At 48.0% G+C, this 27,528-nt stretch overlaps 1 protein-coding gene across 1 annotated transcript; it reads left to right on the plus strand.

The window, feature by feature from the left end:
• Positions 1-1,231: 1,231 nt before the first annotated feature.
• Positions 1,232-26,568, plus strand: LOC132571569 (zinc finger protein 91-like). The gene is made up of 4 exons (XM_060238368.1): positions 1,232-1,301; positions 9,427-10,116; positions 10,285-10,936; positions 25,770-26,568. The coding sequence occupies exons 1-4, from the start codon at positions 1,232-1,234 to the stop codon at positions 26,566-26,568; spliced, it is 2,211 nt and encodes a 736-aa protein (XP_060094351.1).
• Positions 26,569-27,528: the final 960 nt, after the last annotated feature.

The raw sequence follows: 27,528 nt of genomic DNA on the forward strand, positions 1-27,528 counted from the left end.
CTGGGCCATGCCAGGCTGGGCCATGCGTGCACCTATTTAAGATTAAGTGGCAGAGATATACATTTTATAAAGGATCCAGAAAACACGCTTAAAGATTATATGTTGTTGAAGCCTTTCATGGCTGGAGTCCATTGGTTGTTTAGATTTTCCAGGCTGTGTGGCCATGGTCTTGGCATTGCGAGACCTGACGTTTCGGCAGCAGCTGTGACTGGCATCCTCAGAGGTGTAACCCAGGGAAAACTTCAGTTTTCTGGGTTCTGCCTCTGAGAATGCCAGTCACAGTTGCTGGCAAAACGTCAGGTCTCACAACGCCAACACCATGGCTACGCAGTCCAGAAAATCTACAACAAAGTTTTTTTTTTTATAAAAACCATAAAACAGGCTTAAAAAATAGCACTTGTTCTTAAAGTTGCTCTCTTTGTATTTCTCCCATGGGATCCAGGGAACTGGGCAAAGGAAGCTCTGGCTTTTCCTTCCCTCCCTCCCTTCCTCCCACCCAGGGGACCAGAGAGGGTGGAATCTCAGCTAACAGAAGGAAGAGAGGCTTGGCTCAGTAGCTCTGCTGTGCGATTGAGGGAGCCTGGCAAAGCAAGCTCTTTCTCCCCCGCCCCCCGCCCCTACCTCCCCAAGGAAGCTGCCATGGGATTTGTGCCTCAATTGGTACAGGATTGCCAACCTCCAGGGAGGGCCTGGAGATCTTCTGGAATACCAGTGCTTGTCTCCAGAGACCACAGAGATCAGCCCCCCCCCAGGAGAGGGCAACTGCAGAGGGGGGGGGGCTCTGTGGCATCAAAGCCCTATTGGTCCCACCAGGTTTTCTCTGGAAGGGGGGGGCAACAGAAACGCCCAATGGTCCATTTAAAGAAAACTCTCATATCATCACTAACCCCCCCTTCGCCCCCCCCATGAATTTTAGAACCTTGTTCTAGAAGGGGGAGGACTAAGGAGGAGGGACCCAGCTGCAGCCTCCTTTTCCTGACCTGCCTGAACAGCACCTGGGACGCCCCGGGAGGAGCGCAACCCCCTGCAGCAGGGTTACTCCCGAGCAGCCCCACTGAGCAGCACAAGGCGTGGATGACGGCAGCAAGACGCGTTTCGCCTCCCTCTGCAGCACTGAAAGGGTTAAAACCGCGGAGCTGCTTGCTAGAGAGGCCGAGCAAGGGGGGGGCAGGAGAGGAAAGGCGCTTTTCCTGGGGGAGGGTTTTGCATTTGCAGAGCTAAGGAGGCCTGGATGGTGGGAGAAGCAGCAGCTGGAGAGAAACGCTTTGCAGCAGCCGGATCCCCGGAAAGTTTACTTGGAAGTAAGTCTTGGAGGAGGAAGGGGGGGGGGGGATAAACTTTTAGGTTCTGGAGGGGAGGGGGGGAGGGAGGCGGGGATCATTGCAAGCCGGGGCTGTCCTGGGTGGGCCATTTTAAGAACATAAGAGAAGCCATGTTGGATCAGGCCAGTGGCCCATCCAGTCCAACACTCTGTGTCACACAGTGGCCAATTTTTTTGTGTGGCTAATAGCCACTGATGGACCTCTGCTCCATATTTTTATCTAAACCCCTCTTGAAGGTGGCTATGCTTGTGGCCGCCACCACCTCCTGTGGCAGTGAATTCCACATGTTAATCACCTTTTAGGTGAAGAAGTACTTCCTTTTATCCGTTTTAACCTGTCTGCTCAGCAATTTCATCGAATGCCCATGAGTTCTTGTATTGTGAGAAAGGGAAAAAAGTACTTCTTTCTCTACTTTCTCCATCCCATGCATTATCTTGTAAACCTCTATCATGTCACCCCGCAGTCGACGTTTCTCCAAGCTAAAGAGTCCCAAGCGTTTCAACCTTTCTTCATAGGGAAAGTGCTCCAGCCCTTTAATCATTCTAGTTGCCCTTCTCTGCACCTTCTCTAAAGCTATAATATCCTTTTTGAGGTGCGGCGACCAGAACTGCACACAGTACTCCAAATGAGACCGCACCATCGATTTATACAGGGGCATTATGATACTGGCTGATTTGTTTTCAATTCCCTTCCTAATAATTCCCAGCATGGCGTTGGCTTTTTTTATTGCAAACGCACACTGTCTTGACATTTTCAGTGAGTTATCTACCACGACCCCAAGATCTCTCTCTTGGTCAGTCTCTGCCAGTTCACACCCCATCAACTTGTATTTGTAGCTGGGATTCTTGGCCCCAATGTGCATTACTTTGCACTTGGCCACATTGAACCGCATCTGCCACATTGACGCCCACTCACCCAGCCTCAACAGATCCCTTTGGAGTTCCTCACAATCCTCTCTGGTTCTCACCACCCTGAACAATTTAGTGTCATCCGCAAACTTGGCCACTTCACTGCTAACTCTCAACTCTAAATCGTTTATGAACAAGTAAAAGAGCATGGGACCCAGTACCGAGCCCTGCGGACCCCACTGCTTACCGTCCTCCACTGCGAAGACTGCCCATTTATACTCACTCTCTGCTTCCTTTCTCCCGGGGAACTGATCTCTACGTTGGAAGGAAAGGAAAAGTCCCCTGTGCAAGCACCAGTCGTTTCAGACTCTGGGGTGACGTTGCTTTCACAACGTTTTCACGGCAGACTTTCTACGGGGTGGTTTGCCATTGCCTTCCCCAGTCCTCTACACTTTCCCCCTAGCAAGCTGGGTCCGCATTTTACCGACCTTGGAAGGATGGAAGGCTGGCTCAACCTTGAACCGGCTACCTGAAAACCCAGCTTCCGCCGGGGATCGAACTCAGGTCGTGAGCAGAGCTTAGGACTGCAGCTTTAGCACTCTGCGCCACGGGGCTCTCTTCTCCAAGGGGAAGGTGATTTCTAACTGAGAGGATCAAGAGAAGGCAGAGAGGGAAATAGGTAACTTTGTGCCTATATGCTGAGGGGGTCAATTTCAGAGCCCCCTTTCCCTCTCCTGCCCCCATTCTTTCTCCTAGGCAGTCCCTCCTGCAGTCATGAACCCCTCCCAACCCCGCCCTGCTTTGGACAACTGGGGGGGGCAGCTCGGATCCTCTCTTCTGATTATGATGATGATCCAAATATTAGATCTCATGCTCAGTAATCAATATATCAGTCCACATCTCTTTCACACATATATCCTTTGCGCAGTTCACAATATAAAGTGCCCTAAACGTCCCTTAAAGTGCAAGCGTCTTCTCAGCCTCTCAAGAGAATGCAAAAAGTGCTTCCGTTGATCCTGTATTCCTTGAATAAAGGGCTTGCAAAAAGTATTGTCAGTTTCACATATCGATTTCAGTGCAAAGTGGGGGCCTTCTGAGGATGGCCTGGATCAATCTCTCATGACTTACTTTGGCACTGTAGTAAACTTTCTTGGTTATTTATTCAGGGTAGTTGATTGATTATTTTGGCTTCAGCCTCCTAGAGGTTGGTAACTCTGTTAGGCAGCAGTTTTGTTCAGCTTTGGAAGCGGAGTTTGTTGGGGATAAGCGATAATCAGTGGAAGAAAAGTTAACTGCATGAAACTGGTATTCTCTTGCTGGTAGTTTTCATTCTGCAAACCAACAACCCAAGCTGGCCTTTTGGGGAGTGGGGTGAGTTAAGAAAGGGAAGGGAAGTCCAGCCTGCCTTAGCTGCAGCCCCATCCTAACCTCAGGATGTGGAGCCACTGTGGGGCTGGGGCTGCCCAGCAGAGGAGAGGAACATTTGAAATACCCCTGTTGCCAAGGTGGAGAGCGCCTAGCAACCCCATTGGTGCTCATTCAAACACCACCCACGCCCACCAATCAGAGCATTAGGCGACTCCCCTGACAGGCAGAGAGGGGTGGAGCTTGCTGATGTGGCCACACCCCCGATATATGCAAGGCCTGGAGGAACAAAGGCCACACAAGAATCCACCACTGTGAGGAACATGGCATGTAAACACACGGAGGAACCGCGCCTGCTCCAAACTCATCGCCCTGCCCCATCCCTCCACAGCTCACTTGGCAGAGACAGATGTGACAGGATGCCAGATTCCCCCTCCTGCACTGGGGTTAGGGTGGGAGGACAGGCATCCTTTTGCCAGGCGAGAGAGGCACAGACCCCCAGGCAGCACAACAGGGAGAAACGCCAGAGCACAGTCCCAGGAGGGGTGGGGTGGGGGGTTCAGATCTTGTTCAGGGAGATGCCGACAAGACTTTGAAGCCTGCTTTTTGGGAGTCAGGAGGCCCAGAAAGGAATCCCAGATGGGAACATATGAATGAATCATTCATGCTGATTGGCTTCTCGCAATGGCAGGTATTTTGGCTGACCCTCCCCCCAACTACCATCTCCACCACTGAGATAATTAGTAGCCATGCAAAGGTCTTCAGAATCTTTTCATAGGCTTTATTCCAAATAGTCTGGAAAATGGCCCTTCTTTCAGGGTGAGTGGGAATACGGGGCCGGGAGAAAACCGATAATTCTCTGGATGAAGGACTTGTGTTATATTTCCTGCTTCTCTTGGGGAATGGAGGTTGTACTTATATGTGCATCTATGTGTCTGCAGGTTTGTGTGTGTATGTATCTTCCTTTTGACACACTCCTGTGTCTCTCTCCATCCCCTTAGGGAGAAGCCTCCTTTTTGTAGCCAAGTTAATAAAGGCAGCTATTCAGAGACGGAGTTGACTCAAGAGAAGGAGAAGGAGATGGAAGAGCAGGACCCAGAAGGACCTGGAGCTGGCAAGAGAGCAAGGAAGAGTCCCCATCCCATCCCACCTGGAAGTGGTGCTGAATTCTGGGAAAGAGCTGTGCCAGAGGTCCTGTCTAAAGACACCACGACCTCAGATGTACACTGCCAACACTTCCGGCAGTTCTGCTACCATGAGGCCGATGGGCCCCGAGAGGTTTGCAGCCAGCTCCATGGACTTTGCAGCCAGTGGCTGAAGCCGGAGAGGCACACCAAGAAGCAGATCCTGGACCTGGTGATCCTGGAGCAGTTTCTGACTCTCCTGCCCCAGGAAATGCAGGGTTGGGTCAGAGGATGTGGGCCGGAGACCAGTTCCCAGGCAGTGGCCCTGGCCGAAGGTTTCCTCCTGAGTCAGGCAGAGGAGAAGAGGCAGGCAGAACAGGTGAGGGGATTCTCTCCTGTTTGTCTAATTCAAGCAACTAAATCTGACCTTATCTTAAAGTTTCCTGGCCAGATAATTGCCCAGAGCTTCTTCTGCTAGAAGATTTGTGATCCCTGCAGGTACCTCACCATCTCTGCTGAGAGAAGGGTGCAGAATCTGGGAGTGGGGCAGGATCCCTTCCTTGGTTTCTTTTCCATTCCATCTCTTACCGCTCTCCCTGGCTGCTGTTTCAGATGTGGGGACCCCCTTTGGAGATGGAAGCTGCAATCCCTGAGGCAGAAGGGGCTTCCTTGGAGCAGGGGCAGAGGGTGCAGGCTGTGGAGCATGCCCAAGACACCCTCTTCTGTGGTAAGGACTCCTTGTGCCTGGGTGCAGTTGGGGCAGCATGTGAATGTGATGGGTAGAGAGTTCAGGTCAGGGGGAGGGGGCGAGGATACGTATTTTTACAGACAACACAGAAGTAATTGGTGGCACTCAATGTCCACAAACTGTGATGCCTCTAAAGGGAGATTACACAAATTCCTGGAGGTCAGTGTCTCTCATTATATTAAAAAAAAATCACATCTCACCTTCCTTCCATCAGAGTCTCAACTTGCCAAGGTGGGGGGAAGGTAGATCAGCCTCAGCAGAGCTCTTCAGCCTGGTGAATAAAGGGAACCTCCACGTTCTGGGGCAGCCGAACTCTGAAAACTTGTCCCTGGGGGCAAATACTAATGGGGAACTGTGGCTTCTGTGCTTGTGCTTGAAGGGTCACCTGGGGGGCTGCTGTGGGCAGCAGGGGGTGGAGGAGGGATGGCAGGTGATGGCCCAGCACTGCCAGGAACTTTGGGGAGGGTCTTGGGGTGGGACTTGGGACAGATGTGATATCTTGTTGAAGTTGCATCTGGCTCAAAACCTGGTTGTGAACTTAGCATGCCCAGAGACACTCTGAAAAATCATTCTTGTTACCTTCAACTCTCCAGAACTTCTTGATTCCCATCTGGTACATTGTGACAGTGAAGTTTCATGCTATGGCCTTTCCACCAACCCCTTTCCCTCTCCATAGAGCAGAGGTGGCCAGTGGTAGATCTCCAGATGTTTTTTGCCTACAACTCCCATCAGCCCCAGCCAGCATGGCCAATAGCTGGGGCAGATGGGAGTTGTAGGCAAAAAACATCTGGAGAGCTACCCTTGGCCACCCCTGCCATAGAGGAAACCCAAGTCTCACAGAAGTCTGAAATATTCTGGCAGCATTTATAATCCCTGAGGCTCATAGGTCCCTGGTGCTTCTGTTCTGCCTCTCCCAGAATGTAATAAAAAGTATTTTAAAAATCTGTTCAACATATATAGGGTAAGGTTTCACAACCCCAGAAAGGAGGTGTGTGAAGCAGGGAACAAATAAACAAACACCCTTCCTTCCTCCCTTGTCTCAGGAACAGGCAGTGAAGAGATGCTCTTGAGCCTTCATCTTTTCAGAAGGGTGGAGATGGCTGCTGAACCTGCAATCCAGGTAGGAGAGATTGGGGGGGGGGCACAGTCCAAGTCCCTCCTATTTTCTCAGAGGAGTTTTTGCTCCTTCTGTTTCTACAAGGAGTCTGTGTGAGAGATCCCTTGAATACTATTCCATTTACCCATCCCAAGCCTTCCTTTCCATATCTTCCCAGACGACTCCCTTCCAGTGTGCCATCTCTGCCTGGCATGATCTTTGAAGAGGAGGGAATCTTCTTGTTCTTCCAGGGTCCCTTTTCCTTTGAGGAGGTGTCCGTCTCTTTCACGGAGGCAGAGTGGGCCCTGCTGGATCCGAGACAAAGAGCTCTGTACAGGGAAGTCATGCTGGAGAACTATGAGAATGTGGCCTCTCTGGGTAAGGATCTTTCATGGGTGCCGTTCCGTTGTGATGAGGAATGAATCCTAATACTGAATAGCACTGCATCATTCTGAGGCCTTTTCTGCTACTTGGGGAGGGGCTGTGGCTCCCTGGCAGAGGATCTGTGTGGAATGAAACGGTCCCCAGTTCAATTGGCAGCATCTCCAGAGAAAAGGTTCAGATAGGAGGTGAAGGGAAAGACCTCTGCCTGAGACCCTGGAGAGCCGATGCTGGACTGAGCAGATGATACTGACTCCTAGGGACCAAAGGTCTGATTCAGGATAAGGAAACTTCATGTATTCCTAGAATTGGAACTGACCTCTGGGGTCATCTGGGGGGAGGGGGCAGAAATGCCCATATGCAGCATGCAGCAACGCAAGGCGAAAGAACTGCCAACAGCATCCTTAAATTCTGTCATGCAAAAGGGGCTCTTGATGTTCCAGCCACCCAAAAGGTATTTCAAGTGAAGGCAGTTGCAGAAAGGCTCTGTGGCGCTCTGATCGGCCCTTCCTCTTCCAGCTCTGCTGCTCTTCAGAGGGTTCAGACCAAATTCCTTAGAGCGAACCTGCAGGTCCCCAGATGTGTCCCGAATGTACTGACATGACTAGAAACTGGCACTTTAAAAATGGAAGGCAAAATGGCTTCACTCCATCACTGGCTGGAATGGAACTTTCAACCTGAGGGACTAGTCTGGGGTGGCCAAACTGTGGCTCTTTCACACAGATCGTGTGGCTCCCAAAGCTCCCACTGCCCTGTCGGCCAGTTTGGAGGAGGCATTTGTCTTTAAATCACTTTTCAAAGCAAAGCCAGCTGGAAGCTTGGAGAATGCAGTAAAAGTTGATTTCATTTCACCTCTCTCTCCCTCCTTGGTCCCCATCTATTTTCCTTCCTCCCTCCCTCCCTTCTTCCTTCCCGTCTTTCCTTCCTTCCTTCCACCCTCAATTCCTTCCTTCCATCCTCCCTCCCTTCCTTCCTTCCACCCTCCGTTCCTCCCTCCCTTCCACCCTCCCTCCATTCCTCCCTTCCACCCTCCCTCCCTCCCTTCCTTCCTCCCTTCCTCCCTAACTTCCTCCCTCCCTCCCTCCCTCCCTTCTTCCCTCCCTCCATGCCTTCCTTCCTAACTTCCTCCCTCCCTTCCTCCCTCCCTTCCTCCCTCCATGCCTTCCTTTCTTCCCTCCTTTCTTCCTTCTTTCCTCTTTTCCTCCCTCCCTCCCTCCCTCCCTCCCTCCCTCCCTCCCTTCCTTCCTTCCCTCCTTCCTTCCCTCCTTCCTTCCTTCCTTCCTTCCTTCCTTCCTTCCTTCCTTCCTTCCTTCCTTCCTTCCTTCCTTCCTTCCTTCCTTCCTTCCTTCCTTCCTTCCTTCCTTCCTTCCTTCCTTCCTTCTCTCAAACATCTGACATTCATGTCTTGCAGCTCTCAAAACCCTAAACTTTATTCCATGTGGCTTTTACATTAAGCAAGCTTGGCCACCCCTGGACTAATCCATTTGCTATGATCCGATACTTCTCAAGCTAAATGGTTGAAATCGGTGCATAACAAATCACAGTTACTTGGATTTCCCCCTCCCCAGGTGATTCTAGCCATGACCTGGGCTCAGGCCAAGGTAGTTCTTAAACTGAGGATGTAGAGAGACAAGCAGGTCTTCGGCGACATTCCAAATGCAGAGTGCCCAGTCAAACTGGATATGGTTCAGTCTGAATAGCATATCAAACACACCTTGATGTAAAGAAAAAGCAGAAAAGCCTTCACAGTGGCTAGATGTGAGTCTCTCCCCTCTGTGGTGCTTGAGGGCAAATTCAGAAGAGAAAATATTGAGCATCTGATGCTGATAAGTTAGTGGTATCATGAGTTAGATTAATTCAGCCTCTTATTAAAGAGATGTCTGGGCAGATAAACGGGTGGGGGAGGTATTCTTAAATATTAATTCTTCTTGGGAAAACGTGGATGTGTGGTTCAGATCCGCCAAACTTTCCTCCTATAGTCATATAGATGCTGTTAGAACTTACTCTCTTTCCAAGTGGTAACAGTTTCTCTCTATTCCAGCAGGAGATGAGCAGAGGAATGTGGAGGGTGAGGAACTTCATGAGAAAATGCCACATAGAGTTAAAAATGAAAACTTGAACAAAATTGTCAGGAATCAAGGCAAACCTAAGAGAAGGAAAGGTGGTGGTATGGTTGAGAAGCATGATGGAAGAAAGCAGAATGTACGTTTTCCAAAGCACTGGATAATGAAGACAAGGAAATCCATTCAGTGTGGAAAGTATTTCAGAAATAGATCACAGCTCCTTGTACACCAACCAATAAAGAGAGAGGAGAAACCTTCTGAATTCTCAGAAATGAGTAATAAATTCAGTCAGAGTAGAATCTTTCAGCTGCACCAAAAAACCCACCAAGGAGAGAGAACTTTTATGTGCCCAGAGAGTGGAAAGAGATTAAGTAAGAGTGGCAGTCTTCAATATCATCAGAGACCCCACACAGGGGGAAAACCTTTTGAATGCTCAGAGTGTGGAAAGAGATTCAGCCGGAGTGGCAGTCTTCAAAGTCATCAGAGAACCCATACAGGGGAAAAACCTTTTGAGTGCTCAGAGTGTAGAAAGAGATTCAGTCAGAGTAGCACTCTTCAAAATCATCAAAGAATCCATACAGGGGAAAAACCTTCTGAGTGCTCAGAGTGTGGAAAGAGATTCAGTTGGAGTGGCTATCTTCAAAGTCATCAGAGAATCCACACAGGCGGGAAACCTTTTGAATGCTCAGAGTGCGGAAAGAGATTCAGTCAGAGTAAAACTTTTCAACATCATCAGAGAACCCACACAGGGGAGAAACCTTTTGAATGCTCAGAGTGTGGAAAGAAATTCAGTCGGAATGGCAGTCTTCAACGTCATCAGAGAACCCACACAGGGGAGAAACCTTTTGAATGCTCAGAGTGTGGAAAGAGATTCAGTCGGAGTAGCAGTCTTCAAAATCATCAGATTATTCACACAGGGGAGAAACCTTTTGAATGCTCAGAGTGTGGAAAGAGATTCAGTTGGAGTAGCAGTCTTCAAAGTCATCAGATTACCCACACAGGGGAGAAACCTTTTGAATGCTCAGAGTGTGGAAAGAGATTCAGTCGGAGTGGCCCTCTTCAAAATCATCAGAGAATCCACACAGGGGAGAAACCTTTTGAATGCCCAGAGTGTGGAAAGAGATTTCGTCGGAGTGGCCATCTTCAACATCATCAGAGAATCCACACAGGCCAAAAACCTTATGAATGCTCAGAGTGTGGAAAGAGATTCAGTCGGAGTGGCTATCTTCAAAGTCATCAGAGAATCCACACAGGCGGGAAACCTTTTGAATGCTCAAAGTGCGGAAAGAGATTCAGTCAGAGTAAAACTTTTCAACATCATCAGAGAACCCACACAGGGGAGAAACCTTTTGAATGCTCAGAGTGTGGAAAGAAATTCAGTCGGAATGGCAGTCTTCAACGTCATCAGAGAACCCACACAGGGGAGAAACCTTTTGAATGCTCAGAGTGTGGAAAGAGATTCAGTCGGAGTAGCAGTCTTCAAAATCATCAGATTACTCACACAGGGGAGAAACCTTTTGAATGCTCAGAGTGTGGAAAGAGATTCAGTTGGAGTAGCAGTCTTCAAAGTCATCAGATTACCCACACAGGGGAGAAACCTTTTGAATGCTCAGAGTGTGGAAAGAGATTCAGTCGGAGTGGCCCTCTTCAAAATCATCAGAGAATCCACACAGGGGAGAAACCTTTTGAATGCCCAGAGTGTGGAAAGAGATTTCGTCGGAGTGGCCATCTTCAACATCATCAGAGAATCCACACAGGCCAAAAACCTTATGAATGCTCAGAGTGTGGAAAGAAATTCATTCAGAGTACCAATCTTCAACGTCATCAGAGAATCCACACAGGCGGGAAACCTTTTGAATGCTCAGAGTGTGGAAAGAGATTCAGTCAAAGTAGCACTCTTCAACTTCATCAGAGAATCCACACAGGGGAAAAACCTTTTGAGTGCTCAGAGTGTGGAAAGAGATTCAGTCAGAGGAGGAATCTTCAACAGCATCAGAGAACACACAGAGGGGAGAATCTTTAGAATTCTCAATGTCCGGTCCCGGCTCGTCACTCGTGGACTTGTTAATGGCCCCAAGGGTGGCTTTCATGATGGGAAATGAATGAGATCACGCCCCCTCTTTAAACTTGCTGATTAGCCGTTCGTCCATCACCCTCTGTTACTGCAATGGCAGCTCTCATCCCGTTGGGTCCAGTGAGGGTAAGGGGAGCAGGCGATGGGAGAACAGTCATGCATCAGAGAATCCAAACAGGAGAAGTAGTTCAGTGCTTAGAGTGTGAGAGAAGATTCAGTTAGAGTGGCACTCTTCAACTGCATCGAATTACCTACACATGTGGGAGGAAACTTTTGAGCGTGCAGATTTTCATTTTTCATTTCATTTTACTTGATTTATATCCCTCCCTCCCCACCGAGGTGGCTCAGGGCCTCAGATTATGAAAAGAGATTCAGTCAGCGTGACAATTTTCAGGGGCATATATGAACTCATAGAGGTGAGAAACCTTTTGAATTTCTTTCAAAGTAGTTCAGTCAAAGCAGTTCTCTTCTGCTGTGTCAAGGAACCCACACAGGGGGATCCATGCAACCTCTTCAACTGTAAAAAGAGCTTTCCTCCTACTTCATATCTTAACGACAGCCACAGACCACAAAAAGTATTGAAAAGATGCCAATTGCTGTAAAAGGCTGAAATCCACAAAAGAAACCTTATTCTAATCAGAAAGAAACGTTATAAGTGCTTGGGCAGGGTATAAATCTGCATTCTTTTTCTTCTTTTAGGGTTGTGTCCAGTGTCAGCTTGAGCATCAACAAAGTTTTATTCTGAGTTTAACCTTCCATGGTGCAAGCACACTTCTTCAGATAGTGAAAGAGAATATCCTCAAGCGTTCCATCTAGGTAGAAAGGGGGTGGGCAGGGAGCTTCCGGTTTTGGTCATGGAGGATTGAGCTGCACTTCAGCAGACGGGCAGATCAGAACCTCTGTTCTGGGCAGAGAAGGTGATTTCAACACCTGCTGCCTACCCCTTCCAGGCAGGGAGGGGGCTAAGACATGCATGTGAAGTTCTGAGGGGATTTACTTTGGCTGACGAGGAACTCCAGTGGGGTTTCTATTTGGCTTTGACGAGTCCCCCGAGAAGGGCTGCATTACATCGTCTACAGAGGATCTCTGAGGCCATTAACTGGCTTAAATCCACCAAGATACAAAGCTTCTATGAGACTGCTTAACATCTGAGAACTTAAGGAGCAGTGGGAAGAAGGATAAAAGAACTGAAGGTAATAGATCTATATCTATCACTCCGGGGCGAATAAAAGACTACATAAATTTAAAAGCAAAGGTCTGAAGCCAGAAAAGCAATAATATATCTAGGAGTGTAAAGGAGGGGTGGAAATTTGGACTTTAAAATTGTGAGAAACAAGCTTCAAAGAGGAAAAACAGACATTGTTTGGCATGCCTGCAGTTTGAACAGAAAGCTCTTCCCAGAAGATCGGCTGAGCTGGTGACTTTGAAACAACGTGAGACTTCATAACCATAGATAACCAGACTTCGTGTCAAAAAAAGGAAGGGAAGTAAAGGATGGCGCCATTAAGAGAAGGGAAAAACAGCAAGTCCTCCAGCCCTCTCTAGGACCCAAAACCATAGAGAAGTATCAGACGCCATTAAAAGAAGGTCAATATTTTAAAAGTTAATAAAAAGAAATCTGGACATTGAAAAATAGCAGAGCCGGCAGATATCATCATTAAAAGGTAAAAACTATTGGACTATATACTTAAAACTAATTTTGGTGCTGTTTTAGAGAAAAAAGGAAAAAAGATTTTAAACTGACAGAAAAACTGCGGCTGCCATTTTGTACAAAAAAAAATTTTTTTTTAATTAATATCTTGATTTAGGAGTATCGGAGAACGGAGGTTTGGGGCTTATTTAACAGGGCATGATCTAATCTATAAGACTGTGTGCTTGAAATTTGAATGAGAGAGGTCAACTTTTAAACCTATTTAAAGCAACAACTAAGCAGCCATGATGGAGCTGAGATCAGCAATAAGGCAGCAACGTACGAGGGCTGAATCACTTGAAAGAGAGGGAATGGCTAAATCTAAACCAGACAAGACAGATAAAGCAGAATGGCAAGCAGCAATGGATGCTATGGAAGCAAGATTGGCAAATATAATTAGAGAAACAAAAACAGAGCTAAAAAGAGACATTGAGACAAGTGCAGAAGATGTGAAAAAAGATTTGAAAAAAGATAAGAAAGATCTCAGAAAAGACTTAATAATAATAATAATAACTTTTATTTCTATCCCGCCCTCCCCGCCTAGGCGGCTCAGGGCGGCTAACAACAACTTACACGTTAACATAAATAATAAAACTTTGAATTTAACAATTAAAATTAAACATATAAAAACCAGTCAGTTACGTTAAAATACATAATTTACGTTACACTATATATATATATAAATATATCTGGCAGCAATAGAACTGTTATGGCGCTGGTTCTGCCAGTTTAGATAATCTTATAGATGGCGGTTCTTTGTACCAGGCAACTCAGCAGTCAGTGTCATTATAGGCTTGTCTAAAAAGGGCGGTCTTGCAGGCCCTGCGGAACTGGTCGAGGTTCCGCAGGGCCCGCACTTCCTCCGGAAGCTGGTTCCACAGTGCAGGTGCCGCAGCTGAAAAGGCCCGTACTCTGGTGTTTTGGAGTTTGACCTCTCTCGGCCCAGGGATGGTCATTTTGTTTTTACCCACTGACCTCAGTGCCCTCTGGGGTTCATATGGGGAGAGACGGTCCCTTAGGTAGGCTGGTCCTCGGCCATATAGGGCTTTAAAGGTGATAACCAACACTTTGTACTGGACTCGGTAGATAATTGGTAGCCAGTGCAGTCCGCGCAGCCCCGGCCGTATGTGCTCCCATTTCGAGAGCCCCAATAGTAGCCTGGCCGACGCGTTCTGCACCAGCTGTAACTTCCGGGTCCGGCACAGAGGTAGCCCCAAGTAGAGGGCATTACAGTAGTCCAATCTTGAGGTGACCGTTGCATGGATCACTGTTGCGAGGTCGCGGTGTTCCAGGAAGGGGGCCAACTGCCTTGCCCGCTTCAGATGGAAGAATGCTGACTTGGCAGTGGCTGCTATCTGGGCCTCCATTGATAATGAAGGCTCCAGTAAAACACCCAGACTTTTTACCTGGCGCGCTGGTTCCAATGGTGTGCCGTCGAAAGTTGGGAGAGCTATTTCCCCTCCCAGAGCGCCGCGACCCACACAAAGGACCTCTGTCTTCGCTGGATTCAACTTCAATCCACTCAATCTGAGCCACGTCGCCACAGCCCGTAAGGCCCGATCCAGGTTCCCTGGGGCGGAGCCAGGCCGGCCATCCATTAGTAGATAGAGCTGGGTGTCATCTGCATATTGATGGCAACCCAGCCCGAACCTCCGGACAATCTGGGCAAGGGGGCGCATATAAATGTTGAACAACATTGGGGAGAGAACTGCTCCCTGAGGCACCCCACAATCAAGTGTGCGCCTCTGGGATCGCTCACCCCCAATGGCCACCCTTTGTCTCCGATCAGAGAGGAAGGAGGAAAGCCATTGTAGGGCCAACCCCCCAACCCCTATGTCGGCGAGGCGGCGCTTTAGCAACTGGTGGTCGACTGTGTCAAATGTCACCGACAGGTCTAATAACATCAGTACCGCAGTACTACTTACAAGCAGCTTTGCAGAAAGTAGAAGATAAGGTGAAAGACCTGGATATGAGAATGGACTGTGTAGATTCCACTATGGAAAAATTGCAGGAGAAAGCATTACTAGCTGACTGTAAATTTATGGAGAACCAACTACGACTAAGAGGTGTGCCTGAGTCTTCTACTACTGATCTAAGGACATAAATAATTAAAATTATTGCTGAATTTTTAGGAGAGGACCCAGAAGTAACTGATTATTATGATTATTACTATGATTATATTTACATAGTAAATTCGGAATCTGCCAAAAAAAATAATAAACTACCAAGAGATGTGGTGGTAAGATTTGTGACAAGAGGCATGGTGGGGAGAATTCTTAGTAAACAACTTAAGAGCCCACTGGAGGTGAATGGCAGCAAAGTAAGAATTATGAAAGAACTGCCAAGGAAAGTCATCCGTGACAGGAGATACTATAAACGGCTGACAGAAAAGCTGAGAGAAAAAGAAATAAGATACAGATGGGAACTTCCAGAGGGTTTGAGTTTTGAATTCAAAGGACGGAGATTTACCATCACAACCATTCAGCAAATGACAATTTTTTTGAGGGAGCACAAAGACTTTGGAGGACAGTTGGCGATCTTTGACAGTGGTTAAATAATTTGGTATATGCTTTCAGCTGCACGGACATTGTTTGCGCAAATGTGGAAACAAGACAAAATATCAGAAATATGGGAATGGATTTTGAAAGTTATGTATCGGAGTGAAATGGACAAATTTATGAGAATCTTAAAAGAATAAGATTTAGAGAAATTTAAAAACAACTGGGGATAGTTTCAACAAATTTATTGAAAAACAATGGAACGTTAAAGGACATTTGCTAATTTTTGACAATGATTAACCTTTAAAGAAACGATGTGTGGATTATCGTTTAAAAGACAATGGTTAAGAAGAAATCCCATGAAGATGGATTATAACTTTTGAGCTTTTTGGAGAAAGATTTTCTAATAGACAAAGCTTTTTACCTTATAACAAATTAGATTAAATAACGATATGGGGACGTTTGATGAGGGGGAACATGCACTCCTGGGGGTCACAAAAGGGTGGGGGGTGGGGTGGAGGAAATGTGATATATGTGCATTAACATTTAATGACAAACAAAAATATGCTATTAAATTGTTTTGAAACCAAAGAAAGAGGGTGGGTGGAGGGTTAGTTGCCAGGAAAGGCCAGTTAGAGTCAAGATGCAGAATGAACTGGGCTCTGACTTGGGTAGCCCCGGCAAGCCTGATCTTGTCATATCTCAGAAGCCAAGCAGGATCGACTCTGGCAAGGGCTTGGATGGGAGACCTCCTTGGAATACCAGCAGTGGGGAAGCAGAGGCAGGCTTTATTTAGCTACCTCCCTGAATATCCTCCAGGCCTCCAGCAGGGGTCAGTCACCAGAGGTCATCATGGCCTTCAGATGGACACACACACGGACATATGAAAATACAGAAGAAGAAGAAGGAGAGGCATCACTCACAGGTCATAAGTATAGCTGAGTCTGGACGAAAGCAGCTGGTAAAACCTAAGCCAGGGGTGTCCAAACTGTGAATTGGGAACCACACGTGGCTCTTTCATGCATATTGTGCCGCTCCCAGAGGTCAAGGAGGAACTTAATTAAGGCTTACTCTCAAGTAAGCTTGCTTCACACTGGGATCACAGTCAGCCTCTGAGCACTTACCCATAGATAGGCAGATATTTCCACTGTGAGTGAAGGGAGGAAGGAGGGGGAAATAGGCAGGCTTGAAAGCACTTTTCCTCCACCACACAGGTCACCCAGGGACCTAGAGCGAGGAAAGACAGTGCAAGAACTGAGAGAGCCACTGGAAGGAGAGATGGAATTAAAGAGGACTGTGCTGGGTTCCCCCCCTTAGTTTCATAGCTCTTGGAGGAGCTGTATTTACTAACCTAGGTGTCATGGCAAAGAGAGATACATAATGATGCAAACGGAGGTGAGAGATTTATGTAATGCTTGTGTGTTTCCTTCTCCCACTGGTGTCAAAAAATAATTCCCTAACCTTTCCTTATGATGGTCTTATGGGGACTGTTATTCCCAGGTTTTGTTTTGTTTTTTTTAAAGTCTCCTCCTAACATGGTCATATTGTCAAGGGCATACATATGCATTTATCTTTCTGTGCAAAAAAAAAAGTATTAAAAGAAAGACGTGTATAATGCTTGTTCATGTCTTGTGTCTCTCAAACATCTGACATATAATCTGTTTGGCTCTTAATTTAACAAGTTTGGCCACTTTTGACCTAAGCAGTTAAAGTGGCAGTTAAAGACAACAACAGAATAGTAAAAAGACTCTTGAGTTGTGCCTATGAAACAACAGAAGAGATTATTTTTCCACCTGTGAAACTGAATGTCAGGTTCCCAACAGCTGAATGATCAAGGACAGTCCATTTGTAAGAATAGCTCTTTATTGATACATGACAGGTTAGGGAAAGATGGGTCTTGCGAAAACTGGCTTTGGTGGGCACTTGCCCTCTACTTATTGTAGCAACTGTTATCTATTCAAACCCAAGGCATGAAGGAAGTGATCCCTCCTCCAAGAGTTCTTCCCAGGCCCCTCGCAGGTGCAGACATAATCAGCCAGAGATTACCTTGGCCATCCCCGAGACTAGGCAGAATGAATGCTTTACTCATTACAAGAACTCATGGGCATTCAGTGGAATTGCTGAGCAGTCGGGTTAGAATGGATAAAAACAAGTCCTTCTTCACCCAAAGGGTAATTAACACATGGAATTCACTGCCACAGGAGGTGCTGGAAGCTACAAGCATAGCCAGCTTCAAGAGGGGATTGGATCAACATATGGAGCAGAGGTTCATCAATGGCTATTAGTCAACGTTTTGTTGGAACTCTCTGGGGCAGTGATGCTCTGTATTCTTGGTACTTGGGGGGGCACAGTGGAAGGGCTTCTAGCCCCACTTGTGGACCTCCTTATGGCACCAGGAGGGGGGTTGGACTGGATGGGCCACTGGCCTGATCCAACAGGGCTTCTCTTAAGTTCTTATGTGACACAGAGTGTTGGACTGGATGGGCCACTGACCTGATCCAACAGGGCTTCTCTTATGTTCTTATGGAATATCAGTGCTTGTCTCCAGAAACCACAGAGATAAGGGCCCCCCCCCCCCCCGCATTTGGGAAAGGGCAACTGCAGAGAGGGGCTCTGTGACATCAAAGCCCTATTGGTCCCACCAGGGAGGGGGGCACAGAAACGCTCAATGTTCAAAACCCCTTTCGCCCCTCATTGAATTTTAGATCCTTATTCTAGGAGGGGGATGAGTAAGGAGTGGAGGGACCCAGCTTCAGTCTCCTTTTCCTGAGCTGGCTGAACAGCACTGAATGGCCTTGGGTCAGCTGTAGCTCTGGCAGAGGTTGTCCTTGAATGGGCAGCTTCTGGGAGAGTCCTCTCAGCCCCACCCACCTCACAGGGTGTCTGTTGTGGGGGAGGAAGGGAAAGGCGATTGTGGGCAGCTCTGAGCCTCTGTCCTTGAAAGGGCAGCTGCTGTGAGAGCCCTCTCAGCCCCACCCACCTCACAGGGTGTCTGTTGTGGGGGAGGAAGGGAAAGGAGATTGTGAGCCGCTCTGAGATTCGGAGTGGAGAGCGGCATATAAATGCAGTATCTTCTTCTTGTTTCACAACGTTTTCACGGCAGAGTTCCTATCTCTCCTCAGCCACAAAGCAGGCTGTGAGACCTTGGCTCAGTCACGCACTCAGGCTAAGTTGTGGAGAAATGAGAGAAAGTATTTCCTTTCAAAGAGGAAGTTATTTCTGCAGGCTGTCTCAGTGATGGAATTTGTGACATCTTTCCTCACTCAGGGGCCTCTTTCTTTGACCGAGACTATATTGAGTGGTTGGGGGAAAAAAAAAATTAAACCATGCAATGAATTCTTGATACTGAATCAGCATCAGAAATAAATCATTTCATATTTAAACACTTGAATATAGATTACTGATCATGTGAACCCGAGCAGCCCCACTGAGCAGCAGAAGGCGTGGCTGGCGGCAGCAAGACACGTTTCTCCTTCCTCTGCAGCACGGAAGGGGTTAAAACCACGGAGCTGCTTGCTAGAGAGGCCGAGCAAGAAGGGGGGGCAGGAGAGGAAAGGGGCTTTTCCTGGGGAGGGGTTTGCTTTTGCAGAACTCAGGAGAACTGGGGTGGGGCTTGCAGAGAAGCTGCAGCTGGAGGGAAAAGGCCTGCAGCAGCTGGATCCCGGGGAAGTTTACTTGCAAGTAAGTCTTGGAGGAGGGGGGGGGGAATAAACTTTTAGGTTTTGGAGGGGAGGAAGGCGGGGATCATGCCAAACCGTGGCTGTCCTTGGTCAGCCAGCTCCCTCCCGTGCAACCATTTTCTCCCCGGGAACTCATCTCTGCCTGCTGGAGGTGGGTTCTAATTCTGGGAGAACTTCAGGCTCCACCTGGAGGATACACACGGAAACAGCTGAAGCCACCGCAATCAACTACTGTGAATGCATCACTAACACGTTTTGCTACAGTTCCAAATATTATTTCTTATGTTCAGTGATTAACAAAATGGTTCCCATCTCTTTCATGCATATAGCCGTTGCACAGTTCCCAGTATAATATACAGTGCCCGAAATGTCTCTAAAATTGCAAGCGTCTTCTCAACTTCTCCCAAGAGCAGGGGAAAAGTGCTTGGGCTGATCCTGCATTTCTTGAATAAAGGGCTTGCAGAAAGTACTGCCAGTTTCACGTGTCGGTGCAAAGTGGGGGCCTTCTGAGGATGGCCTGGATCAATCTCTCAGGGATTTCTTTGGCGCTTGTAGTAAACTTTCTTCCTTATCTATTCAAAGTAGTTGGTTGATTATTTTGGCTTCAGCCCCCTAGAGGTTGGTTACTCTGTTAGGCTCCAGTTTTGTTCAGCTTTGTAAGCAGAGTTTGTCGGGGATAAGCGATAATCAGTGGAAGAAAAGTTAACTGTATGAAACTGATATGAAAATGAAGCTGGTCATTTTCATTCTGCAAACCAACAACCCAAGCTGGCCTTTTGGGGAGTGGGATGAGTTAAGAAAGGGGTGGGGGCTGGGGGAAGGGAAGTCCAGCCTGCACTGGCTGCAGCCCCATCCTAACCTCCGGATGTGGGGCCAGTGTGGGGCTGGGGCTGCCCAGCAGAGGAGAGGAACATTTGAAATACCACTGTTGCCAATTCTCTGGATGAAGGACTTGTGTTTTATTGCCTGCTTCTTTTGGGGAACGGAGGTTGTACTTATATGTGCATCTATGTGTCTGCAGGTTTGTGTGTGTGTATATTCCTTTTGACACACTCCTGTCTGTCTCTCTCCATCCCCTCAGGGAGAAGCCTCCCTTCATAGCCAAGTTAATAAAGGCAGCTTTTCAGAGACGGAGGTGACTCAAGAGAAGGAGATGGAAGAGGAGGACCCAGAAGGACCTGGAGCTGGCAAGAGAGCAAAGAAGATTCCCCATCCCATCTCAGCTGGAAGTGGTGCTGAATTCTGGGAAAGAGCTGTGCCAGAGGTCCTGTCTAAAGACACCACGACCTCAGATGTACACTGCCAACACTTCCGGCATTTCCGCTACCATGAGGCCGATGGGCCCCGAGAGGTTTGCAGCTGGCTCCATGGACTTTGCAGCCAGTGGCTGAAGCCGGAGAGGCACACCAAGAAGCAGATCCTGGACCTAGTGATCCTGGAGCAGTTCCTGACTCTCCTGCCCCAGGAAATGCAGGGCTGGGTCAGAGGATGTGGGCCGGAGACCAGTTCCCAGGCGGTGGCCCTGGCCGAAGGCTTCCTCCTGAGTCAGGCAGAGGAGAAGAGGCAGGCAGAACAGGTGAGGGGATTTCCTCCAGATGTGTGATTCTCTCCTGTATGTCTAATTTAAGCAACTAAATCATAAGAACATAAGAGAAGCCATGTTGGATCAGGCCAATGGCCCATCCAGTCCTACACTCTGTCACACAGTGGCCAGTATATATATATATACACACACACACACATATACACAGTGTGGCTAATAGCCATTGATGGACCTCTGCTCCATATTTTTATCTAACCCCCTCTTGAAGCTGTCTATGCTTGTAGATACCACCACCTCCTGTGGTGACCTTAAATTTGACCTTATCTTAAAGTTTCCTTGCCAGATAATAGCCCAGAGCTTCTTCTGCTAGAAGATTTCTGATCCCTGCATGTACCTCACCTTCTCTGCTGAGAGAAGGGTGCAGAATCTGGGAGTGGGGCAGGATCCCTTCCTTGGTCTCTTTTCCATTTCATCTCTTACCTGTTTCCCTGGCTGCTGTTTCAGATGGGGGGACCACCTTTGGAAATGGAAGCTGCAATCCCTGAGGAAGAAGGAGCTTCCTTGGAGCAGGGGCAGAGGGTGCCGGCGGTGGAGCGTGCCCAAGATGCCCTCTCCTGTGGTAAGGACTCCTTGTGCCTGGGTGCAATCAGGGCAGCCCGTGAATGTGGTGGGTAGAGAGTTCAAGTCGGGGGGAGGGGGCGAGGATACGTATTTTTACAGACAACAAAGAGTTAATTGGTGGCACTCAAAGTCCACAAACTGTGATGCCTCCAAAAGGAGATTAGACAAATTCCTGGAGGTCAGTGTCTCTCATTATATTAAAAAAAAATCACATCTCACCTTCCTTCCATCAGAGTCTCAACTTGCCAAGGTGGGGGGGGGGGAAGGTAGATCAGCCTCAGCAGAGCTCTTCAGCCTGGTGAATAAAGGGAACCTTCAACTTCTGGGGCAGCCGAACTCTGAAAACTTGTTCCTGGGGGCAAATACCAATGGGGAACTGTGGCTTCTGTGCTTGGCTTGAAGGGTCACCTGGGGGGCTGCTGTGGACAGCAGGGGGTGGAGGAGGGATGGCAGGCGATGGCCCAGAACTGCCAGGAACTTTGGGGAGGGTCTTGGGGTGGGACTTGGGACAGATGTGATATCTTGTTGAAGTTGCATCTGGCTGAAAATCTGGTTGTGAACTTAGCATGCACAGAGACACACTGAAAAATCATTCTTATTACCTTCAGAACTTCTTGATTCCCATCTGGTACATTGTGACAGTGAAGTTTCATGCTATGGTTTTCCACCAACCCCTTTCCCTCTCCATAGGACAGGGGTGGCCAATGGTAGATCTCCAGATGTTTTTTGCCTACAACTCCCATCAGCCCCAGCCAGCATGGCCAATAGCTGGGGCAGATGGGAGCTGTAGGCAAAAAACATCTGGAGAGCTACCCTTGGCCACCCCTGCCATAGAAGAAACCAAAGTCTCACAGAAGTCTGAAATATTCTGGCAGCATTTATAATCCCTGAGGCTCATAGGTCCCTGGTGCTTCTCTTCTGCCTCTCCCAGAATGTAATAAAAACGGTAAGGTTTCACAACCCCAGAAAGGAGGTGTGTGAAGCAGGGAACAAATAAGCCAGCAACCTTCCTTCCTCCCTTGTCTTAGGAACAGGCAGTGAAGAGATGCTGTTGAGCCTTCGTCTTTTCAGAAGGGTAGAAACGGCTGCTGCACCTGCAATCCAGGTAGGAGAGATTGGGGTGGGGGGGCACAGCCCGAGTCCCTCCTATTTTCTCAGAGGAGTTTTTGCTCCTTCTGTTTCTACAAAGGGTCTGTGTGAGAGATCCCTTGAATACTATTCCATTTACCCATCCCAAGCCTTACTTTCCATACCTTCCCAGATGACTCCCTTCCAGTGTGCAATCTGTGCAAGTCGTGATCTTTGAAGAGGAGGGAATCTGCTTTTTCTTCCAGGGTCCCTTTTCCTTTGAGGAGGTGTCCGTCTCTTTCACGGAGGCAGAGTGGGCCCTGCTGGATCCGGGACAAAGAGCTCTGTACAGGGAAGTCATGCTGGAGAACTATGAGAATGTGGCCTCTCTGGGTAAGGATCTTTCATGGGTGCCGTTCCGTTGTGATGAGGAATGAATCCAAATACTGAATAGCACTGCATCATTCTGAGGCACGTCCTACCACTAGGGGAGGGGCTGTGGCTCCCTGGCAGAGGATCTGTGTGGAATGAAAAGGTCCCCAGTTCAACCAGCAGCATCTCCAGAGAAAAGGATCAGGTAGGAGGTGAAATGAAAGACTCTGCCTGAGACCTGGAGAGCCGATGCTGGACTGAGCAGATGATACTGACTCCAAGGGACCAAGGGTCTGATTCAGGATAAGGAAACTTCACGTATTCCTAGAATTGGAACTGACCTCTGGGGTCATCTGGGGGAGCGGGCAGAGATGCCCGTATGCAGCATGCAGCAACGCAAGGTGAAAGAACTGCCAACAGCATCCTTAAATTCTATCATGCAAAAGCGGCTCTTGATGTTCCAGCCACCCAAAAGCTATTTCAGGTGAAGGCAGTTGCAGAAAGGCTCTCTCTCCCTCCTTCCTCCCCATCTATTTTCCTCCCTCCCTTCCACCCTTCCTCCCTCCCTTTTTTCCACACTTCCTCCCTCCCTCCTTTCCTTCCTTCCTCCCTCCCTTCCTTCCACCCTCCTTACCTGCCTACCATCCCTCCCCCTTTCTTTCCTTCCTTCCATCCATCCTTTCTCCCTCCCTCCATTATTTATTTATTTATTTCTCAAATTTATATCCTGCCCTCCCTGTCGAAGCAGGGTCAGGGCGGCTTCCTTCCCTCCCTTCCTTTCCTCCCTCTCTTCCTCTTTTCCTTTCTCCCCTCCTTCCCTTCCTCCCTCCCTCACTCCCTCCGTCCATAACTCCCTCCCTTCCTCCCTTCGTTCCTCCCTTCCTTCTATTCTTCCTATCATCGCTTCCTCCCTCGCTTCCTCCCTCGCTTCCTCCCTCCCTTCTTTCTTTTCCTCCCTCCCTTCCCTCCCTCCCTTCCTTCCACACTCCCTTCCTTCCACACTCCCTCCCTCCCTTTCAGCCTGAGGGACTAGTCCCGGGTGGCCAAACCGTGGATCTTTCACACAGATCGTGTGGCTCCCAAAGCTCCCACTGCCCTGTTGGCCAGTTTGGAGGAGGCATTTGTCTTTAAATCACTTTTCCAAGCCAAGCCAGCTGGGAGCTTGGAGAATGGAGTAAAAGTTGATTTCTTTTCACCTCTCTCTCCCTCCTCCCTCCCCATCTATTTTCCTACCTACCTACCTCCCTTTCTTTCATCCTCCCTCCATCGCTTCCTTCCTTCCACACTCCCTCCCTCCCTTCCTTGCACCCTCCCTCCGTTCTTCCCTTCCACCCTCCCTCCTTTCCTTCCTTCCTCCCTCCCTTGCTCCCTCCCTCCTTTCCTTCCTTCCCCCCTCCCTTGCTTCCTACCTCCCTCCCTTCCACCACCCCTCCCTCCTTTCCTTTCCTTTCCTTTCCTTCCTTCCTTCCTTCCTCCCTCTCTCCCTTCCACCCTCTCTCCCTTCCACCCTCTCTCCTTTACTCCCTCCCTTCCTTCCTTCCTTTCCTCCACCCTTCCTCCCTTCCTTCCACCATCCCTGCCTTCCTTCCACCCTCCCTCCTTTCCTTCCTTCATTCCACCCTCCCTTCCACCCTCCCTCACTCCCTCTCTTCCTTATTTATTTATTTATTTATTTCTCGAATTTATATCCCGCCCTCCCTGCCGATGCAGGCTCAGGGCGGCTTCCCTTCCTTCCTTCCTTCCTTCCTTCCTTCCTTCCTTCCTTCCTTCCTTCCTTCCTTCCTTCCTTCCTTCCTTCCTTCCTTCCTTCCTGTCATCGCTTTCTCCCTCCCTCCCTTCCTTCCTCCCTTCTTTCTTTTCCTGCCTCCCTCCCTTCCTTTCCTCCTTCCTTCCCTCCCTCCCTTCCTTTCTTCTCTCAGATATCTGACATTCATTTCTTGCAACTCTCAAAACCCTAAAGTTTTATTCTATGTGGCTTTTACATTAAGCAAGTTTGGCAACCGCTGCACTAATCCATTTGCTATTATCCGATACTTTTCAAGCTAAATGATTGAAATCGGTGCATAACAAATCAGGTACTTGGATTTCCCCCTCCCCGGGTGCTTCTAGCCATGACCTGGGCTCAGGCCAAGGTCGTTCTTAAACTGAGGATATAGAGAGACAAGCAGATCTTCATAGAATTCCAAATGCAGAGTGCACAGTCAAATTGGATATGGTTCAGTCTGAATAGCATATCGAACACACCTTGATGTAAAGAAAAGCCTTCACAGTGGCTGGATGTGAGGCTCTCCCCTCTGTGGTGCTTGAGGGCAAATTGAGAAGAGATCCTTTTGCACAGAGACTTTGTGAATGTGAGTCTGGGGAGACAGAAAATATTGAGCATCTGATGCTGAGATGTAAGTGGTATCATGAGGTTCGAATTAGATTAATTCAGCCTCTAATAAAAGAGATGCTTGGGCAGACAGATGGGAGGGGGACGTATTTTTAAATATTAATTATTCTTGGAGAAAGGTGGATGTGTGGTTCAGATCAGCCAAACTTTCCTCCTATAGTCATATAGATGCTGCTAGATCTTACTCCCTTTCCAAGTGCTAACAGTTTCTTTCTCTCTATCCCAGCAGAAGATGAGCAGAGGAATGTGGAGGGTGAGGAACTTTATCAGAAAATTCCACATAGAACTAAAAATGAAAACTTGAACAAAATTGTCAGGAATCAAGGCAAACCTAAGAGAAAGAAAGATGGTGGTATAGTTGAGAAGCATTATGGAAGAAAGCAGAATGTACATTTTACAAAGCACAGGATAATGAAGGAAAGGAAATCCATTCAGTGTGGAAAGTATTTCGGAAATAGATCAGAGCTCCTTGTACACCAGACAATACAGAGAGAGGAGAAACCTTCTGAATTCTCAGAAATGAGTAATAAATTCAGTCAAAGTAGAATCTTTCAGCTGCACCAAAAAACCCACGGAGGAGAGAGAACTTTTACATGCACAGAGAGTGGAAAGAGATTTATGAAGAGTGGCAGTCTTCAGCATCATCAGAGAACCCACACAGGGGACAATCCTTATGAATGTCCAGAGTGTGGAAAGAGATTCAGTTGTAGTGGCAGTCTTCAATGTCATCAGACAACCCACATAGGGGAGAGACCTTTTGAATGCTCAGAGTGTGGAAAGAGATTCAGTCAGAATGGCCATCTTCAACGTCATCAGAGAACCCACACAGGGGAGAAACTTTTTGAATGCTCAGAGTGTGGAAAGAGATTCAGTGGGAGTGGCAGTCTTCAACTTCATCAGAGAACCCACACAGGGGAGAAACCTTTTGAATGCTTAGAGTGTGGAAAGAAATTCAGTGAGAGTGGCAATCTTCAACGTCATCAGAGAACCCACACAGGGGAGAAATCTTTTGAATGCTCAGAGTGTGGAAAGAGATTCAGTCGGGGTGGCAGTCTTCAACTTCATCAGAGAACCCACACAGGGGAGAAACCTTTTGAATGCTCAGAGTGTGGAAAGAAATTCAGGGTGAGTGGCAGTCTTCAACGTCATCAGAGAACCCACACAGGGGAGAAACCTTTTGAATGCTCAGAGTGTGGAAAGAGATTCAGTCGGAGTGGCAGCCTTCAACTTCATCAGAGAACCCACACAGGGGACAGACCTTTTGAATGCTCAGAGTGTGGAAAGAGATTCAGTGAGAGTCGCACTCTTCAATGTCATCAGAGAACCCACACAGGGGATAAACCTTTTAAATGCTCAGAGTGTGGGAAGAAATTCAGTGAAAGTGGCAATCTTCAACGTCATCAGAGAACCCACACAGGGGAGAAACCGTTTGAATGCTCAGAGTGTGGAAAGAGATTCCGTCAGAATGGCGGTCTTCAACTTCATCAGAGAACCCACACAGGGGAGAGACCTTTTGAATGCTCAGAGTGTGGAAAAAGATTCAGTCAGAGTGGCCATCTTCAGTATCATCAGAGAACCCACACAGGGGAGAAACCTTTTGCATGCTCAGAGTGTGGAAAGAGATTCAGTGAGAGGAGGCGTCTTGAACAGCATCAGAGAACACACAGAGGGAGGAATCGTTAGAATTCTAAATGTCCGGCCGCGGCTTGCCACACCTGGACTTGTTAATGACCCCAACGGATGCTTTGATGTTGGAGAGACAGCATCCCAATGAATAAGACCACTCCCCACCCCCTTTTGAACTTGCTGATAAACTCCAAACACGAGAAACCTTTTCAGTGCTTAGAGTGTGAGAGAAGATTCGGTTCGAGTGGCACTCTTCAGCTGCATCAAAGTACCCACACATGGGGAGAAAATTTTTGAGTGTGCAGATTCAGTCAGTGTGACAATTTTCAAAAGCATATATGAACTCTTGTAAGGGAGAAGCCTTTTGGCTTTTCAGACTGTGGAAAGAGATTCTGTTGCAGAAGCACTCCTTGATGGCAACTGAGACCCCACACAGGGAAGACACAATTTTAATGTTGGGAGCTTTGAAAGTGATTCAGTCGGAGATGTTCTCTTCTGCTGTGTCGAGGAACCCGCACAAGGAGGATCCATGTAACCTCTTAGCCCATAAAAAGAGCTTCCCCCCTATTTCATATGTAAAAGACAACCACAGACCACAAAAAGTATTGATGCCAATTGCGTATAAGGCTCTAATCTGCAGAAGAAACCTTACTCTAATCAGAAAGAAATGTTATAAGTGCTTGGGCAGGGTTTTTTGTTGTTCAGTCACACAGTTGACGCCGACTCTTTGCGACCCCATGGACAAAATCACGCCAGGCCCTCCTGTCTTCCACCAACCTCCAAAGTCTGCTCAAATTCATGTTAGTTACATAAATAACGCTGCCCAGCCGTCTCATCCTTTGCCGTCCCCTTCTTCTTTTGCCTTCTGTCTTTTCCAGCATCAGGATCTTCTCCAGGGAGTGCTCCCTTCTCATTTGGTAGCCAAAGTATTTGAGCATCAGCTTCAGTGCCTGACCTTCCAGGGAACAGTCTGGGTGGATTTCCCATAGGACTGACTGATTGGATCTTCTTGCACTT

The sequence above is a fragment of the Heteronotia binoei genome, chromosome 5, assembly GCF_032191835.1.
Source record: "Heteronotia binoei isolate CCM8104 ecotype False Entrance Well chromosome 5, APGP_CSIRO_Hbin_v1, whole genome shotgun sequence".
NCBI lineage: Eukaryota > Metazoa > Chordata > Lepidosauria > Squamata > Gekkonidae > Heteronotia > Heteronotia binoei.

Excerpts from the sequence above, each read along its gene's own strand:
- LOC132571569 (XM_060238368.1), top strand. The coding sequence starts at position 1,232 with ATGGTGGGAGAAGCAGCAGCTGGAGAGAAACGCTTTGCAGCAGCCGGA. Across the intron at positions 1,302-9,426 it reads CCCGGAAAGTTTACTTGGAA|ATCAGAGAACCCATACAGGG; the intron begins GTAAGTCTTGGA and ends GTCTTCAAAGTC. Across the intron at positions 10,937-25,769 it reads CAGAGGAGGAATCTTCAACA|TCTTCAACTTCATCAGAGAA; the intron begins GCATCAGAGAAC and ends TGGGAGTGGCAG.